A 19,095-nucleotide genomic window follows, 5' to 3' on the forward strand; every position below is an offset into this window, starting at 1 on the left:
GTTTCCAGTAGCTTCATGAAGCTCCTCCTCCCGTCTCTCCAGTTTAGACTGTGCCTCTAAAGCAGCCAGGGACGGGCCCCCCAACCAGGGGCTGGCTGCAGGCCTCCCCTGTAGATGCCCTTTCCTGGGGCCCCTCTGTCACACCTGCCTAGAGAAGCTCTGCTGAGACATTTCTTTTGAGCTTGTCCTTAGTCCTAAGTTTTGAGGGTTGGTGGGCTCTCTCCTTCGCTTTTGCCTCCCCATCCCCCTTTTACATGATGCCAGGGGAATTAGTAGCTTGTAGGAATGAAGGACTTAGGCCAGAGGCTTCCAGAGAAGTCCAGGTAAAATGGAGCATCTTTTTGGTTAAAGGACGAAGGTGCCGATGTCTTCATTCATGGGAGGAGGGATGGTTAGAGGTCTGTGACATTTTCAAAATGAGTCAGGGTCAAAGATAGTACTCTTTGGGATATCTAGATGTTGGTGCTTCCCTCCTCCGTAGCTTTAGATTAGGCTAGCCTGTGGTCAGGGGTGGGGGGGGGTGGCGGTGGTCAGGACAGTTCCAGCTCTGACCTTGGAGGCCTAAAGGTAATTCTTGAAGTTGGGTTTGCTCCTGTACACCTGTGTAAGAATGCAAAAGAGATAGAACAAGTGGATGAGCAAGGTACCGACCTTCTGCATCAAGAAGACTCACTCAGCAAAATAACTGAGCACCTATTATGTGCCAGGCATTGGTGAATAACATAGACATGGTCCCTGCCTCATGGAGCTTATAGTCCAGGACTGACAAAAAAATAAGGTGTATCAGGTAGTGTATCAGGTAGCTGCTGCTGTGTAACAAACAAGCACACAACTAGAGTGGTATAGAAGAATAAGTGTTCATGGCTTATGCATATAGGGTCATCTCTGTGGCTCTGTTGATCTTGGTGGGGCTCATTCCCACGCCTGGTGAGGGTTGATCTGTGGCAGCCTAGGCCGGGATGAATTGAAAGATTCTGCTCACATGTTTCTTATCCTTCAACAGCCTGGCCTGGGCATGATCCTATGAGGATGGGAAAATTGCAGGGGAGTTGGTGGAAGCACGTAAGATTCTTGAGATGAAGGCCTGGAACTGGTGCCTCATCTTAATAACCAAAGCAAGTCACAAATCCAGCCTAGAATCAAGGGCTGGGGAAATTGATTCTACCTCTTCAGTGAGAGAAATTTCAAAGTCTCCTGGCAAAAGACAGGGAGATGTGGAGGACTGAAGAACTGAGGCCATCCTTGCAATCGGCAACTCAAACAAAAATATGATAAAACCCATAGAATGTGCTTTAATGCATATGGTGCCGTAGTAGGGAGGACGAGGCATGTGTGGACTCGGGGTCTCTCTGAGGTGGTGGTGGATAAGCAGAGGATGCAAAAGATTTGGCCGTAGAAGGAGTGCTGGTGAGGCAGGAAGAACTTTCCAGGCAGAGGGAGCTGCATGAGCAAAGGCCCAGAGGTGGGAAATGGCTCAGACTGAAAGGCCAGGTGAAAGGAGCCTGGTAGACAAAGGGGCAGTGGTACCAGATGAGGTTCAAGAGGTGGGCAGGGCAGGCCATCGAGGGCTTTCCAGGCCACTGTAAGAGGTTTGAGGCTCTTGGTTTCATGTTAGCAAAGGGATTCTATTACTCTCCCCGTCTTCCCCAGTCATAGACTGGTTTACACTCTGGAAGAGCAACTAGAGAGATGCTTTGTTCATCTCTCTTTTGAAGAATGTTGGAGTCCTCCAACTCAGGGGGAGCGCCTCAAGCAGAAATTTCAGATGATGAACCATTGTAAACTGAGTGACATGAGGGAAGGGACCGTGTCTCACTCACTATTTGGAATCTGATGCTTTAGATCTAGTGAATTCTGCATAAACACATTACATGGATGGATGGATGGATGGGTGGATGGATGGGTGGGTGGAAAGAGCCCTGGGTTTGGAGAAGGCCTCTTAGGCTCTTGTCCTCATTCTGTCGCTAGCCATGTGGTCTTGAGCAAGTCACTTCACCTCTCTGCTTCATAATTTTTGAAATGAGGGGTTGGGACCAGATCCATGTTTCTCAAACCAGACTCAGTGAATTCCAGGAGCATACCCAGCCTGGGGCATCAGTTTTACTTGAAGATTTGCAATGGAAGGAAAGTTAGATAATTTTTAAAATTTCACATTAAAATAATCATGAATATATTACGAATTAGACTGCAAGATGTACATGAATTTTTTAAGATAAAAGCTGAGACATCAAAGATATCTCATGCCTGGCTGTGGCAGGTTCAGGCTTTTGCCCTCAGACTCCTGGGAGAGCATGGTTGCCCAGTTCTCCTGCTGTTTGGCCTACTTCTGTGGGGAAGTTTGAGAAGCATGGAACTGGAGGTATTTGCCACCCATCCTAGTTACCCCTGTATGAGCTGAGGTTACACACCTAGCAAAATGGTGGTGGGGTGGTGGGAGAGTTGAAATGCACCTTGAATTCGTCAGGACACAGAGCATGTCTTGGTCATCTTTGACTCAGCAATTCACCAGCCCACTCCTCACTCATGAGACATGTCTGCCTCATGTGCCTGTCAACCTCCTGCAGAGTACCCAATGCTCTGTGTCAGACGCGTAGTAGGTGTGGCACACGCATTGATGGAAACCTTCTCAGTGTCAGACACACAAGAATCCCCAGTCAAAGGAGAGGCACAGACATGTCAACAAAGTAGGTTATCGTTCCTTATTGGACGGATGAGTGCTTCCACATTACCCTTCTGAAGGAAGGGAGATGACACATGGCTTCACTTCTGGATGCGTTCCACAAGTGTATTCTATATATTTTTTATTATTAAAGTATAGTTGGTTTACAATATTATATTAGTTTCAGGTGTACAACATAGTGATTCAATAATTTTATAGATTATACTCCGTTTAAATTTATTATAAAACGTTGGCTATATTCCCTGTGCTGTACATTACGTACTGGTATCATTTATTTTATACCTAGTAGTTTGTACCTCTTAATCTCCATCCACAAATGTATTTTAAACACCTGTTTTGTGTGAGAGCCCATGGTGGGTGCTATGCACAGATGCAAAAATGGCCGAGGTGTTCTCTGCCCTCAGGGGGCTGACAAGGGTGCATGGAGGTGATCTAGGCTGGGTGGTGTACAGCACACCCGTGGAGCACAGAGATGGGGGAGAATTGTCTGGCCTGGGGGGTCGAGGGGGATCCACCAGGAAATTCTCATGTTTGGTAGAAAGGAGCCCTACCCAGTTTTGAGGTTTTGGAAGTGTGTCTGCTTCTAGACTCCAGCCACTGGTATCTGCTCCTGCCAGCTTTGAGGCACCAACAGTAGCCCCACAGGGTCCATTTGAATCTCAAATGGTGTAAAAATAGTATTTATTTGGAGAATAGTATTGATACATTTAAATTACTATGATATTCTCTATTCTGCCACGTACTTAGGCACCGTCTTAATTCCATTAATGCAATATTGTAAACAGCTTGAGTTTCTCTACCCATGTGGTGTATATCTGATGCTAGAATATAAGTTATGCCATAAGGTACCAGGATTCATTTTCAGGCTTGGCTTTTAGAGAAAAGACTGCTTTTGTTGTGAGGGTTGAGTGGAAATACAAGGGCTAGGGAGTAGAGTAGAGTGCTTAGGAAAATGCCTGGCATATAAGTGCTCAGTAAATGCTAGCTGCCGTGATCATCATCACAACCATCATTATTATTACCATCACCACCATCATCCCCATCATCCTTACCATCACCATCATCAGCACCATCATCATCATCAATATCACCATCATCACCATCATCCTCACCGTCGTCATCACCATCATCACCATCACCACCATCATCACCATCACCACCATCATCACCATCGTCACCACCATCATCATCATCAATATCACCATCATCCTCATCAATATCACCATCATCATCATCACCATCATCACCATCACTATCGTCATTGTTGTCATCAGTATCATCAGCACCAACCCTAGTAGCTTCATGGTCTTAAAGTAAGCTTGTTCTTCCTTGCATTTGTCAGTGTTGCCCAATACAGTGGTTCGTTATTCTTTATTATTTAGGGCATTTCCTGAGGTGTATTTAAAGCCTTGTTGACCCAAGCCATCTTGCTGCTCTTCTCTCTCAGAGTCTAGCTCTCCAGGGACCATTAGGATATATTTGAGGGGAAGAGAGTGGGGAATTGATGTCATGTCGTATGTCCGCAGTTCCTAGGAGAGGGCTGACCAGCAGCAGTGTAGTGACTGGTCAGTCCATGGGTCCCCAGTTTTGTCTGTTCAAGATGGGAAGGTCTTGCGCTGGGCGGTGGCAGATGAGCTGACTGGTAGGAGAAATGGGGTGTTTGCCCACGTGGATTTTTCTCCACGGGGCCAGCTGTGCTCATTTGCTTTTGGGGGCAGCAGGGAAAGGGCGAGTGAGAGGGGCTGGGAAGGGGGGACCGGTGCATGGAAGGCGGCCCTCTCCGCCTGCCTGCTCCCAGGAAGTGGCCACAGGGTCTCCTGCAAATTCTCAGCCAGTTTCTGTACGGAAAGTGAGTTGCGTCTCTGCATCATCTGCTTTGTCTTTCATGAAAAGCCTGTGCTCGTGTTCTCATGCCACTGAACCCACTCCATGTCATGCTCTTTCTGCAGCAGAATAAAACAGCAGCACGAAAGAAAGCCAAGCACTCCTTCACTGCGTCTCTGTTGTGTCATTTCTTTGCCACGTGCCTCGCATGCCGCTGCTTTGCTGCTTCACACCCGTGGTGGGTATGGGAGGGGCCAGGGTCGTGGTGGGAGTGGGTAGAAAAAGGCATCTTGCTCAGAGTGTCCAGGGCCACGTGGGCTGATGCCTGTTTGCCCAGAAGAAGGGACCTTCTCAGGCCAGGTAGGTGCAGCGGGACAGTAGCCATCTTCCTAACGTGTCCTGTCATTCATCCTGGAAAAAAGCAGGTGCTGGGGGGAGGAGTGGGGTGGAGAGGAAGGGCCAGAATTGGGTGGGGGGATGTGGCGGGGCTTGGCTGTCCTAAGCTGTATCGTCTTGGTCAAGCTGCATCATCTCCATGAGCCTCTGTTTTTTTATCTGTAAAGTGAGGATTATAGCAGGAGTTGACTGCAAATTCTGAATGAGTGGGATTTAAGGTAATGAACTGGGGGTGGGTGTGTCCTCGCTTAACTCGATGCCTCGCCATCTCTCTGGACAAAGCCTGGTTCCTAGTTTGGCGTTTTGCCCCAGGACCCCAAGTCCCGTCCAGACCCCCCAGGCAATGGGCTGGCAGCGTGGACCAGTAGGAAAAGCAAAGGCTTTGGGGTTACACGGACCTGGGGTCAGAGTCTCATTTGGTCACTGTATTAGTTAGCGATCACCGAGGGACACATTAGCACCGACAAGCAGCATTTATCAGCTCGTAGTTGGCCAGGTGAGACTGGGCAGGACTCTCTGTTCGGGGTACACAGTCAAGGTGTTGCAAGGCTGTGCGTGCTCTCATCTGGAGCCTCTTCCACGGTGTTGGAAGGATTCCGTCTCTTGTTGTGGGACTGAGGGCCCCCTTGTTTTTGCCAGCTGTCGGCTGAGGGCTGCTCTCAGCTTCCAGAAGCCGCCCGAACTCCTTGCTGCACGCTCCCCACCCTCCATCTTCAGAGCCAACCGTGGAGAACTCCTCCCTCGTTGAATTCCTAATCATGCTCCGAACCTCTCTGACTTCTGTCTCTCTGGCTTCTAGACTCAGATTTGAAGGGATCAGGTGATGAGATCAGGGTCACCGGGATAATCCCTTTTTAGAGTCGCCTGTGCCGTATGCCATAGCCTGACCTTGGGGGTGACTGCCACGTGACTTCCACAGCTCACACCCATCCTGAAGGGCAGGGGCAGGCATCTTGGTGCCACCTTAGAGTTCTGTGTTCCCAGTCACTGGTTTGTGGTGGGAGCATGGGGACGGTACTGAACCCCTCTGGTCCTCAGTATTCTGGTCTCTAAAATGGGGTGGTTATAGACGCGTTGAGCACCTGGAACATCGTAAGTGCTTCATAAACTGCAGGGCCGTACACCTGACGGTCATCTCCCAAACCCTTCATCAGGGCCCAGCCGTGCCTCTTGTTATTCTCCTTTGCAGGCTGTGCCCTGTAGGAGACAGGTGTCGGAAGTGCAGTGCACAGCTCCCCAAACTTACTGGGTCTTGCTTACTTGCAAAGCATCTCCTTCTCACACGCAAAGTTTGTGAGACTTTGCTTTCCCTGAGTCCCCCCCGTGAGGTTCTCCTCCAGTGGGTCTTGGGTGGGGCGGGATCTGCATTTGTAACGGGCACCCTGCGCGATTCTGACCTGCAGCCTGCACTGAGACATCCGGCTGGCGTCACCCACGCAAACTACGGAGCCAGTGAGCCTGGTTTTACAAAATCTGCTCACCGTTCCCCACGTTCCTGGGGCTTGGCTTCTGGAAGCCTTAGTTTTCTCATCTGTAAAATGGGCATAATGAGAGTTGACTGCCTCACCGAGTGGCTCTGGGAGATAAATGCAATAGTCCACATAAAGTGCTCAGCCCAGAAACTCACATTTGCTAAATTGTCACTGCGTGTTAACAGTAATCACAATGATGATTAGTGTAATAACCCAGTGGCCTCAGCTCTGGGCCTCGGCTCTGGTTTGTCGGCCTGTCTGAGCAGTGGAACAGCATCAGCGGCTCCGAGCTGCTGTTTCAGAACCGAGTGTTGCTTGAGCTTCAGGGAGCTGGTGGGAGAGAGTGGAGACGGCCCTCCCCGACCCCGGCGGCAAAGCCCCCTGCGGCCCCCTGGCCTTGCTTTTCCTCTCAGGGCTGTTCTCAGATGTGCCCGTCCCTCTTGAGGGCGGGACCAGCACACTCCTCAGAAGCCAGGAGACTCCAGCTCAGCGCCCGGAGCTGCCCTCCTTCGGCCCCAGGGCAGTGCCCAGGCCCCTGGGGACAGGTGGCCCCCTCTAACCGGGACGTCTGTGTGGCGGTGACAGTTTCAAAGAGGCTTTTTCTTCCCTGAAGGCATTTCTCTCCTGGGGGCAGTGTTGGTCCAGCTGTCCCGGGTGCCCTCTCCCCGCCAGGACCAGCACAGCCCCCAGCTCCGTCCACACTGGGCTTTGATGCGGCACGTGGCCGGGGCAGGCCTTCGGGGTGGCGGGGGGCGGGGGGACACAAAGCAGGCCGAGGAGAGGTGAGAGCAGAGAGCCTTCCTGCTGAGGATTCGGATTCTAGCTTCCGCCGTTAGCTCAGACGAAGCTGTCTCGGGCTCCTTCCCGACAGCGTGCCTGACCCCATGCTCCTGCCCCCTGCTCGGCCCCCGTGGCCCGGAGGGGCTGATCTGCTGACCTGCTTTCCCTTTCCCCACCCATAACCTCCTTGTCTGTGTTTCCAGGCTCCTTCTCCGCGGAAGGTCCAGGTCCTGCTGCGCTGCCTGCGGGGAAGGGCACGGGAAAGGGTGGGCCCGGCCATCCCCAGGGGAGACCCGTGGACATGGGTCGGGGCTCAGGACCAGACGGGTGGTCTTAGGCCTGGGGGGGGTCAGCACGAGGTCCTCGTGCCGCCTCCGCTGCTCTGTGGAAAGGGTGTTAGACGCCTCCAGACTCGAGGCGGTACCGAGGACGGAGAAGGGAGGGCATGATGGCCCGTGGGTGCAGGCGGTGCTCGCTGGGGGCGGAGTCCAAGGCCGATTGGAAATCCAGCCTGGCCACACCCCTGTCCCAGGCCTGGAAGAACGGCCGTCTGTGCCCTGGGGTGCAACCCCCCAGCTCTGGGGACGTGGCCAGGACCTGGGGACGGGCAGGCCCCTTGGTGGGAGGTCTGTGTGCGGCGTGCCCTCGGCCCAGGCGGCGGGGTCAGCCGAGCGCGGCCCGCGGGCCGTGGACCAGCCACACGGCTCACTCGGCGCTCTCCCCCTCCTTCTCCGCAGCCGGGCCAGCGCGCGGCGCCCAGCCCTCACCTGGCCGTGTACACCGGGACCCGCCTGCCCCCCTCTCCTTCCAGCCCCCGCTCCCCGCGCTGCCGCTCGCCGCGGAGGCCCTTCCCCTCGCCCGGCCGCTTCCTCCGGCGGCCCAGCAGCACCGTCTGCCCCTCGCCCATCACGGTGGCCTTGGAGGGCTCCCCGGGCGGGGAGCAGAAGCGGGAGGCCGCCCGCGGGCGCGCGGATGCTGGGAGCGGCGGGGCCTCCGCGGACCAGCCCCGGCCCCGGGCCCCTCCCAAGGCCCGCGTGGCCCTGTCGCTCGGCCGGTTCCTGAGACGAGGCTGCTTGGCCTCCCCGGCCTTTGCCAGGCTCTCCCCCAGGTGCCCCCCTGTGCCTCACGGGAAGGTGCAGCCGCTGGGGGACGCGGGCCGGCAGCTGCCACGACCGAGGTCCCGGAGAGCAGCCAAGTAAGGATGGAGGGGTGTGTGTGTGTGTGTGTGTGTGTGTGTGTGTGTGTGTGTGTGTGTGATGGAGGGGTGTGTGTGTGTGATGGAGGGGTGTGTGTGTGTGAGTGTGTGTGATGGAGGGGTGTGTGTGTCTGTGTGCGCACGCGCGGGCACGTGGATGTCTGGTGAGGACTGAGGCTCTGGGGGCTGGGGGCTGGGGGCTGGGCTAGGGGGCAGTAGGGGGCTGGGGGTCAGTGGGGGGCTGGGGGCTGGGGGTCAGTAGGGGGCTGGGGGCTGGGGGCTGGGCTGGGGGGCAGTAGGGGGCTGGGGGCTGGGGGCTGGGCTGGGGGGCAGTAGGGGGCTGCGGGCTGGGCTAGGGGGTCAGTAGGGGGCTGGGGGCTGGGGGCTGGGGGTCAGTAGGGGGGTGGGGGCTGGGTGTCAGTGGGGGGCTGGGGGCTGGGGGCTGGGGGCTGGGCTAGGGGGCAGTAGGGGGGCAGTAGGGGGCTGGGGGCTGGGCTAGGGGGGCAGTAGGGGGCTGGGGGCTGGGTAAGGAGGATTCTGGGAGAACAGACACCACCCACAGGCCCATTAAACTCCTCGGCCTCTGGGTCGTTTCCAGACACTCAGTGCTGCCCTCTCCTGTCTTCCTGAGGAAAAGGAGAAGAGTGCCTTTCTTTTCCATCTTCTTTCCCCCTTTTTATACTCTTGCACCCACCCTGCTCCACCCCCAAAACGTTAATCTAATGAATCCGTCGCATTTTTAAAGGGCCGGAAAGGTCAGTGGCAGCAGTGGGACCCACAGGCGGTGCTGGGGCCCCGGCACCCCCTCCCCTCCCCCACCCCCTCCTGCACACACCTGCCCCGTGGCTCAGAGGCGCTGCAGGGGTGCTGACCGTGTCCAGTCTCTGCGCAGGGGTGGCCCCTCTAAACCCCACTGTGGGCGGTGCGGCTCCCACCTCTGAGGACGCCCTGCCCCGAAGCAGCTCTCTGGGTGCAGAACAGAGGCTCTGAGGGGCGCTTGATCACTCCCGGACCAGGGGCAGAAAGAAAAGTTACAGACAGTGCAAAACAAAGAATCAGCCCCCATCTTTATTTGGTTGTGGGGGGGAGACAGCAGGCGGGGGGGCAACCTTGCACCAACCAACAGGCTCCTGCGTTTGGCCCTGCCAGGTCTTGGAGAAAGAAGGCGCCTGCCGAGGTCTCAGGTTGCCATGGAGACCCACGCATCCGGCCTCTGCTGTGCGCTGTGCATCCGGGCATGGGGGAGGGGAGGGGTCAGGACCCAGGGTGGACACATCTGTTGATTCCTCCCAACTGGCTCTGCTGAGGGAATGTTCTAGCTTTGTGGCCACAGCCAGGCCACACATACAGGCTTGGGGCTTTTAAAACTGTTCTCAGTGGCCACCACTTCATCAGAAGGCAGTTTAAAGGGGCTGAGGATTAAGTCCTGGCATGTTCTATAGGAACATCCTGAATTCATCAAAACCATAAAAACTCAAGCCCCTTGAAAATGAAAGTAAAGCATTTTCTGAGTTATCCTTCATTCAGCAGGAAAATAGGAGCCTCCCTCCTTCCCCAATGAAAGGGATCCGCCGAGCCAATCCCTGCACACACAGCTTTTGGCAAATGCACCTGTGTCCACGCTTCTTCAGGGATGTCAGGGTGAGTTGGGGATTTGGTGACCTCCTATCCCCACACACCTGCTTTCCTCTTGTGCCTGAAGCTTCTTCCAGATCAAAATGGATGTGCCTATGGGGAGCGGGACCTGCCTGATGGACTCGGAGGACACGGGGACAGGAGAACGGAGTGACCAGGCCATAGAAAAGGAGGTCATCTGCCCCTGGGAGAGCCTGGCCGAGGGCAAAGCTAGCTGAGCCCGGGGCCTCGGACTAGGCAGTCGCTCCCGCACACTCGGCTGGATGGGGCCGCGGGACATGCTTGCTCTAAACCAAAGCGCATTAAGATCATATTTGGGGATTGGAGAGACAAGACGGATGGATGATGGAGAAGAGTGCTGTGGCTGGGCTGCCCCTGGCCGGCCCCTTCCCTCGACCCTGACCCTCGGTCAGAAGAGAGGCATGTGGACCAGAGGACTTGACTTGCTGCCTTAAAACCGATAAAAGGTTACCTTGTCAAAGTGTTTTTGGATTGGAATGTTAGTGTGTGTCTGGTTTTATTAGCGATTTATGAGATAATCTCAAGTCTTCTTTGGTTTTCTGGACCAAGGGAACTGAATCACTTCCAAGAACTCCCTCCCTGTCTAAACTGGGTTTTCTGTGATGCTCTCGTCGACGGAGCCCCCCAGGAGAAAGCCCCAGGCTGTGGCATCACACAGGAAGAGGGGGCTGGGGAAAGGCATCCTTCTAGAATGCCAGGCGTGCTCCGATCCGCCCAGAAGCAGAGGCCAAGATGGGATGAGGTGGGCAAGGGGATTGCTGGGGGAGACACCTGTGAAGGATGATGGGTGGAGGCTGGAGAACAGGGGGAGGGCTCTCGAACCACGACCACGGTGCGGGGCTGACCTCTGGGGAGGCGGTGGGCAGGGAGTCTCAGGTGGCGGAGCATTTCCAAGAAGGTTTTGGCCAGGCTGCCCGGGTGTCCTTGAGCCTGTCTTGTGAGAATGGTTCTGCCTTAGGACCCCCACCAAGCAAGGTCATTGGCTGGGAGGCCCTGTGGGCAGCCTGGCCCTGGTGTGGACGTGCTGGGGACCCTCAGTCCATTTGCCCCCTGAGCGCACATTTTCACGTCCGCTGCACAAACTTAGGAGGCACTTCTGGAGGTTTGGGCCTCGGTGCACCCCGCCCACCTCTCCTCCAGTTATTAACGCAACACGCCTTGACGGAGCCCCAACAAGCATTGACGGAGCACCCCCTAAGAGTGCAGTCTGCACTGAGCCCTTGTGGATGCAGCTGTGACTTCTCAATGCGTGGAGTTCATCTAGAGCACCGGTTCTCAACCGGCGTCCAGCTCTGGCCGCAGGGGACGTTGAGCAGGGCCTGGAGACCTTTTCAGACGCCGTGACTGGGGCGGGGAGCGGTCCTGGCATCGCGTGGGCAGAGGCCAGGGATGCTGCTACACATCCTACAGCGCACGGGGCAGCCCACACCCCCCTGACGGAAGATGATCTGGTCTCAAATTTCAGTGCCGCTGTGGAGAAGCCCGGGACTCGAAGCTACGGGTTACGCCCTGGGCTGCTCGACATTGTCATTGGTTTCTGCCCAAAGCCCTGAAGTGTTGCCCTAAAGGGTCCCGCTGGGCTCATACTTGGATTGGACAGTGGGTTGAGATTAAGGGTTACGTGGTGAATAAAACATTTCTTAAAAGTTGCCTGGAAAGTCCTCGTTGGAGAAAAGATAGTAAGTGACTTGCCAAACACTCATTATGCCCTTCACCGTTAATCCTCAGCTTCAGCAGAAACCAGTTAGCAGGTAGGAGCCCCTCACTTGCTTGTAAACTCAGACAACTTACCTTATTTAGCCCATAAGTACTGGGGCCGCTGAGCCATCTCTCTGCACGCCTCTGAAGATGAATGCAGGTAGGTGTGTGCCCAAGACCCGGACTCACTGCCCCTGCAGGGAACACAGATGCTTCACCACTGAAAGAGTGTCTCATCTTAGATTCTACCGAATCCACTCTTTGGGGCTCACAAGAGTCCCTCGTCTAGGGGAAAGGAAACATTTCTCCCAGAGAGTAAGCAAAATCGGCCAGATCTTTCTTGGAAGGCGAGCAGGCCAATTAATTTGATGCCTTTACTTGCAAAGCTCGTCTACAATGAGATTAAAGGCAAATCCATACCCTACCAGCAGCCAGTGTGTCTAGAAATCAGGAGAATTTCAACCCTGGACTTGCATACTTGTGTTAGGGGGCTGTACTCCTAGGCCCCCAGGGTCCTACAGAGAAACCAAGCCCAGCATCAATTATGGGAGACTGGAGGATTCCCTGGTTGGACTAGGTGAGGTCCAGGCCAAAGAGCAGTAACAAAGAAGCCTGGAAGGGAGGCAGTGGTTCACACGTGGAGGGGTTTCTGTCTCTGTGACATCCTTGCTCAAAGGCAGGAGGCGGCCCAGGGTGAGTGGACTCCAAGGAAGAGCGGAAATCTAGGGACCGAGACGTTTTCATCTTGCTGCTCCACCCCTCCCCTCGGCACTGGTATGATTATTCTCTGTCTTGTCTGGACATTAGAATCTTCTGGTCCAATCAAGTCAGAATCTGGAGGTGGAGCCCTGGCATCAGAGGGCTTTTTTAGAGCCTTTGCCCAGGTGATCCCAAGGTCCAGACAAGGTGGGCAACCACTGCCCTGGGGTAGTGACTGAAGCTGATTCACCACCCCCACGTCCATGGTCATGCCTGGGAAGACAGTGGGAAGAGAGGAAGGGGTGGGTGTCATCTCCACCCATCTCCCATTGGCCTGTACTTGGTCACGTGGCTGTACCTGGGTGCAAAGGAAGCTGGGAATTGTAGTCTTTCATTAGTCCAGCTTGTGACTAGCTGAACTTCTGGAGGTTCTAATACTGGGAAGGAAGGTGGGGAGAATGGATATTGGTGGATACATAGGCACTCCCACACTGGAATGGTTACACTGCCTTGGTTGGGGGATGGGAAAATGGGAGGATGCAGGAGGTGGGGCAGGAGAGGATTGGAGTGCTGGTTAGTTTTTATGTAGCCAAATAGTTTGTAAATATCTATGAAATGCAGTCATGCTCTATTCCGTGGCTGGGTGGCTTTTCATTCATTCAGATGGAATGCCTGTGGGGCGCCAAACACCAAGAAAGGGGGCAGGAAAGCTGCTTACCTATGGAGCTCTGTTCTTGCTCAGAAGAAGGTGGGGAAGTTGGGTCTGTGGGTCCTTGGTGGATTGTAGGGTTGTGAGATGCTTGAGCTCCCCCAGCCCCTTTCCAGCTTGGGACAGCTCCTTGATTTCTGTGAACCCAGGGTGATCATTTGACCTTCTTCCTAGGGTTATTTGGAGATACATAAAATGAGGTGATACATATGTAACTTTTTGTCTGTTCAGAACTTTATAGGGTGCAAGAGGAAAACAACTGTATTTCCCCACCAACACACACCCCCCCCATTCTCCCTTTAAACCTACACTGTGCATTCTTTCTTTTCCTAAACCCTGAATGAAAGCTCTGGCAAGTCCTGTATCTTTTCTGGTCTCTTTCAGAAAACAAATCCTCCAAGCACTGTCCGTGACAAAAACCATCTCGAGTTAATTCTGTTTGCACTGCAAATGTTAGCGTAATGAGCAAACTCAGAACTTCATCCAGAGGTCAAGCTCCTTCCTTCCTGCAGCCTGCATTGTTCCAGGCTGCGCCGCCTGGGGTGCCCGGGCTGCGGAGACAGGGGTCAGCTTCTTCTCTCTTGTCTGCCTTGCTCTTCTTTCCTTCCTTTCCCACTCATTGTGGAGCCCTGGCCCCTGGAGCGGGGAGATGGGAGAACAGGGAAGCGCTTAGTTGACTGACTGATGCAGAAACCACCCGTCCTGCTGACTCTTACTAGGGTGGGGGGTTTCCTAGATCCTTGAGGGCTTTCTGGCTTCGGCTTCCGTAGTCAGAAGGGACCACGAGTCCCCTTGCTGGTTGCATGAGGGCCTCTCTGGGCCCTTGAGTGTCCCCTGGTCCCCATCTTAGTTGTGGTCACATCTCCAGTTGCCTGGGGCGAGATTATAATGGCTGCAGCCACTCCCTTCCGCGCAGCCCCTCCGACGCCAGCATCCTTGCCCCAACAGGGCACCTGGTCCTCCCTCCGTCCCCTCTGCTGCGTGGCCTCAACTGACCTTCACTTTCCTCCGGTCCCGCCCTTCTCACTCCGGAGCACAAGCCAAGCCCCCTGAACGGCCCTGTGACCCCCCCTCACTTAACTGAAGAGAGGGCACAACCCCTCTTCCCCAGCAGGCTGGACGGCAAGGATGCCTTTTGGCCCACCAGGTGGGCACTGCTGTCCAGCACCTTGTCTGGACCTGGGCGAGTGGTCGGCACCTACCGGTTTATTCTCAGTCTTCGGGTCCACAGCAGAAACAGAGACAGAATCCCGTTGCCTTTGTCAGAGTTTTGGGAATGTGCTTATTTTCCTGCTTTTGAAAATTGACCACCAGGGCCATTTCTCCAGGAGTCCTCAGGCGTTTGTCCCTTGGCCCTCTGGGGAGGGGACCATTAGTGGCCCCCTGGAGGCTGTGAAGTCGTTTACCCTTAGAGGAGACAGTGCTGCCGGTTACTAGTTTTAGGAAACGGAAGAAGCATCGTGACGTCTGCGTCAGCCAAGGGCTCTGGGGTCCCAGGGTGCAGAGAAGGCGAGCCGGGGGTCTGTGTGTCTGGGGACACGGGGCGTCCCTCTCCTCAGCCTCAGAGGCCCCGCCCTCCGCTCTGGGGACAGTCCCCTCCCCACACTTCACCAGAAGGGGGCGTCCCAGGCTCATGGATCCCCAAAGAGGGGCGGCTGGGCTTTCCCCTTAGGGATTCAGGGGCCTGTTGTGGAGAAAGTCCTTTCCTTGTTGGAAAGCCGGCTTGGGGTGGCGTGGGGAGCAGAGGGGACCGGGCTTCCCCACGCCCCCCGTCCTCAGCCCCAGGGTCCCCGGAGCCGGCGAGGTGGGAGCTGATGGTGGCCGGGGGGGGGGGTGGGGGGGAGGGAGTCGCCTCAGGGTCTCCTGGCTGCTGTGCCCTGAGGGGATGAGGGGCCTCTGCCCTGTTTCTAGTGGCTTCGGATAAGTGTTGAGACTCTGCCGAAAACCTCGTGCGGAAAGGAAACTCCCTCCCTGGCCTGTGGACCACGGCCAAGAGAATTCCTCCCTTTGAGGGTCATCTCTGTGTGTCCAGCTCCAACTCCTGGCACCGCAAACTGATCAAGCCCCCTTCATCTCCCCTCCTCAGCCTGAGTGACTCGTCAGCCCCTCCGCTGAGCAGGTGAGGTCGGGGGCTGGGGCATCGGGGGCGCCTGCGCGGGGTGATGTGCAGGGGGAATAAGTTGTGCCAGAAAAGAAGCTTTTTCCGCTTCTGGTGGGAGGGCGCTGTATGGCCACACGATAGGGGATTGAGGGAGGAGACGGCTCATCTTCTCAAGAAGTGAACCAAGGGTGTCTGAAGGCCGCTGTGGCTAGAAGGAGCGTATTAGGGACGGCGGGGTGAGTGTACAGGCGCCAGTTCATTGGCGTCAGCCGCGGAGGGGAGGGAGCCGGCCCGTGTGCATGACAGTGTGCGCGTTCACACGTATGCACGCACAGGGACCACGTGCGAACGCCCTGTCCGCGTGTGTAGGGAGTGCCTCTGTGCTGCCCACATGGCATGCTGCGGGTGTGAGCCAGGTTCCGGCTGCAGTGGGCGCACCGCGTACACCCAACACAACAGCAACTCAGCGGTGAACTTGGAGACCACGATGCACGTGGCAAACATCACAGGATGTGTCCTTGAGATGTTGGTGACGAATGCCTCTGTCTTCCTTCAGTTCTTTCCCTTCCGTCCCTCATTATTTAATTTATTTATTATTATTATTATTATTATTTCTTGTGGCATGCGGGCTCAGTAGTTGTGGCTCGCGGGCTCAGTAGTTGCGGCACGCGGGCTCTAGAGCACAGGCTCAGTAGTTGTGGTGCATGGGCTTAGTTGCTCCGCAGCATGCGGGATCCTCCCGGACCAGGGATCGAACCCCTGTCCCCTGCATTGACAGGCGGATTCTTAACCACTGCCCCACCAGGGAAGTCTCCGCCTCTGTCTTCCTGATCCCAAATGTTTAGGGAGAGGGGGCACTGCATGTGAGACAGGGTGCTGGGGTCCAGGGAGATTCAACTGACCTGACCAAGCCCATGCTCTGGGCTGGTCCTGGGCAGAATTCCTGCAGGACTCTGCTCAGAACCTTGAGAAAGAAATCCTTTTTCCGTCTTCTAACCGGCTCTTCTTCCTCAACCATAGGCGGCCACCAAGCTGTGTTGTCCTGAAGTTCCCCGTCTCGGGGAATTAGGGATTTGGACAACCACAGCTTCCAGGCTTACACTGAAAGAGTCCCTCCATGAATTCTTGCTTCATTTCATTCTCACTACAGCGCTGTGGGGGGAGAGCATCTCTACCTTCATTTTGCAGGTGTGATTTCCCCACTTGTAACAGGTAGAAGCACTCCAATGGAATCTAATGCACCTTCCTTATTTTCTTTGTGTGTGTGTTAATTATAATTCAATTTTGGAATTTAAAATTACATAAAAATACAATGAATAACATAGCAAACATCCATATGCACAACACCTAGAATTAACTCATGTTAACTTTTTGCCCAAATTACTTCTAATACTTAATAAAAAAGCAAAATAATATTTCTATACTCCTCCCTGCATCCATCCTCCCTTCCATCTTCTATGTCAGCAAAAATGAACAGACAATAAAGATATGAACGGATGCTTAACATCACTAATCTTTATGTAAATGCAAGTTCAAACCACAACGAGATACCACCTCACCTCTGTTAGGAGGGCTACTATCAAAACCCCTGAAAACAACAAGTGTTGGCAAGGATGTGGAGAAATTGGAGCCCTTGTGTATTGTTGGTGGAAACGTAAAATGGTGCAGCTGCTCTGGAAAACAGTATGGTTGTTCCTCAAAAAATCAAAAACAGAATTGCCATATGATCCAGCAATTCAGTTTCTTGGTCTATACCCCAGAGAATTGAGATCAGGGATTTGGACAGATATTTGCGTATTCATGCTCATAGCAGCTTTATCCACAAGACCCAAAAGGTGGAAACAACTCAAGTGTCTATCAGTGGAAGAACGGATAACTGGAATGTGGTCTGTCCATACAGTGGAATATTATTCAGCTTTATGAAGGAAGAAAACGCTGACACAGGCCACACCATGGATGAACCTTGAGGACGTTACACTGAGTGAAGTAAGCCAGTCACAAAAGAACAAATACAGTATATGATTCCAATTATATGTGGTCCCTAGAGTCGTCAAATTCATAGAAACAGAAAGCAGAGTGGTGGTTGCCAGGGCCTGAGGGGCAGAGGGGAATGGGATAGAGTTCCAGTGTGGGAAGATGAAGAAAGTTCTGGAGATGGACGGTGGTGATGGTTGTACAACAACGTGAATATACCTAATGCCACTGAACTGTTAAAAATTGTTAAAATGGTAATTTTTATGTCGGGTATTTTACCACCACACAAAAAAATGGAAAAACCATTTTTACCACAAGGGCCATATGAAAACAGGCTGTTGACTGGATTTAGCTCCAGGGTCAAGGTTTGCCAACCTTGATGTTATTATTAGTACCATTATGGTTTTAAACAAATGAGTCATTGTGACAGTTATTATTGTTTATTATAGTCAATGCTGATTTAGCTTCAACTGCATGTTTACCCAGCTCTTTGCTCACCGTCACCCCTAGGATCCCACTTCCTCCTTCCAGGTCCACTTTCTTTTTACTGGAGTGCATCTTTTAGTGATCTTTCATCAATGGCTTTGATTTGGAAACTGAGTTTTTTGTCTGAAAATGTCTCTGTTTTACCCTCATTCTTACTGTACCCTAACACTATTATTTTCTTTGAGTATTGCTTTAGTTTTATTTATTTTTTATTTTTATTATTATTTTTTTATCGAAGTATAGTTGATTACAATGTTGTGTTAATTTCTGCTATACAGCAAAGTGATTCAGTTGTGCACATATATATATATATTCTTTTTTTCATATTCTTTTCCATTATGGTTTATCATAGGATATTGATATAATTCTCTGTGCTATACAGTAGGACTTTGTTGTTTATGCATTCTATTTATACATAAAAGCTTACATCTGCTCATCCCACCCTCCCACTCCATCCCTCCCCCAACCCCCTCCCCCTTGGCAACCACCAGTCTGTTCTCTATGTCCACCTGTCACGATTTTTATCATTACCATTAAATGATTTTTAGCTGGATAAAGAATAAGTTGAGAGTAAGTTCCTCTCTGCATTTCAGATATTATTTCATCCTTCTGCCCTGTCTTGCTGCTGATGAGAAGTCCAACTGTTGTTATTTTATAGATTTTCTTCCCCATTTCACTGCCAAGAAGAGTTCTTTACCTTGAGGGTCCTGCAGCTTCCCTGCCGTGTGTCTAAAGGTGGGCGTGCGTCTGTGTGTCCTGCTCAGGATGGTGCTTCTTCAATCTGAGGAGTCAGGTCTTGTTTCCATTCTCAAAATTCTCATCCACTGTCCTTTGAATAATGTTCCTCTGTTCTCTTTCGGCAGCTCCTATTATATGTTTGTTATACCTTAGGGAGAAGTCCTGTCTTTTATCTGAGCCCCCTTTTCCTGTCCTGGGCAGCCCTTCAGGTATTCCAGCTTGATGGAGGGGACCTGGGTCTGATCCCCCAAGTCTCTGAGCCTCCTGTTGTTCTCCCCCAGGGCCTATGTAATTGTTATCTTCATTTAGTATTATTTCTGCATTTTATAACAGAAGGGAGTCCGTGTTAGCTCAGCTCTCCTGTTGCTGGAACTAGAAATTCATCTGGGGTCTTCTTTTCCACTGCAACATAGCTGTCTGACATATATATATATATATATATATATACACACACACTCATATATATAGGTAGATATGTATATATATTATATATATGTATATATACAATATAACATATATAATATATATTATTATACACATATATTTATAAGTATACATTTCATATAAATTCTCAAATTATACTATTTCCGTCTCTATTGTAGCCCCGTTTAAACAGGGATCTCTGGCTCAAGAAAATGCATCTCCAAACTTAGAACGGTAGGCACCTCAGCAAGCTGTGGATGTAAT

The 19,095-nt window shown here is 52.9% G+C and overlaps 1 protein-coding gene and 1 long non-coding RNA gene across 2 annotated transcripts in view; both read left to right on the forward strand.

Annotated features, from left to right (window-relative positions):
* The window catches only part of RGS9 (regulator of G protein signaling 9), a 66,536-nt gene extending 54,895 nt beyond the window's left edge, over window positions 1–11,641 (forward strand). Inside the window, exons 18-19 of the mRNA XM_057536064.1 lie at window positions 7,890–8,347; window positions 10,050–11,641. Coding sequence (XP_057392047.1) covers window positions 7,890–8,347; window positions 10,050–10,200 — 609 coding nt within the window. The 3' untranslated portion in view covers window positions 10,201–11,641. The remainder of the gene's footprint in view (window positions 1–7,889; window positions 8,348–10,049) is intronic.
* A 3,327-nt stretch (window positions 11,642–14,968) lies between these two features.
* The window catches only part of LOC130705952 (uncharacterized), a 29,977-nt gene continuing 25,850 nt past the window's right edge, over window positions 14,969–19,095 (forward strand). Inside the window, exon 1 of the long non-coding RNA XR_009006350.1 lies at window positions 14,969–15,228. This is a non-coding gene — a long non-coding RNA (uncharacterized LOC130705952). The remainder of the gene's footprint in view (window positions 15,229–19,095) is intronic.

The sequence above is a fragment of the Balaenoptera acutorostrata genome, chromosome 20, assembly GCF_949987535.1.
Source record: "Balaenoptera acutorostrata chromosome 20, mBalAcu1.1, whole genome shotgun sequence".
Lineage (NCBI taxonomy): Eukaryota > Metazoa > Chordata > Mammalia > Artiodactyla > Balaenopteridae > Balaenoptera > Balaenoptera acutorostrata.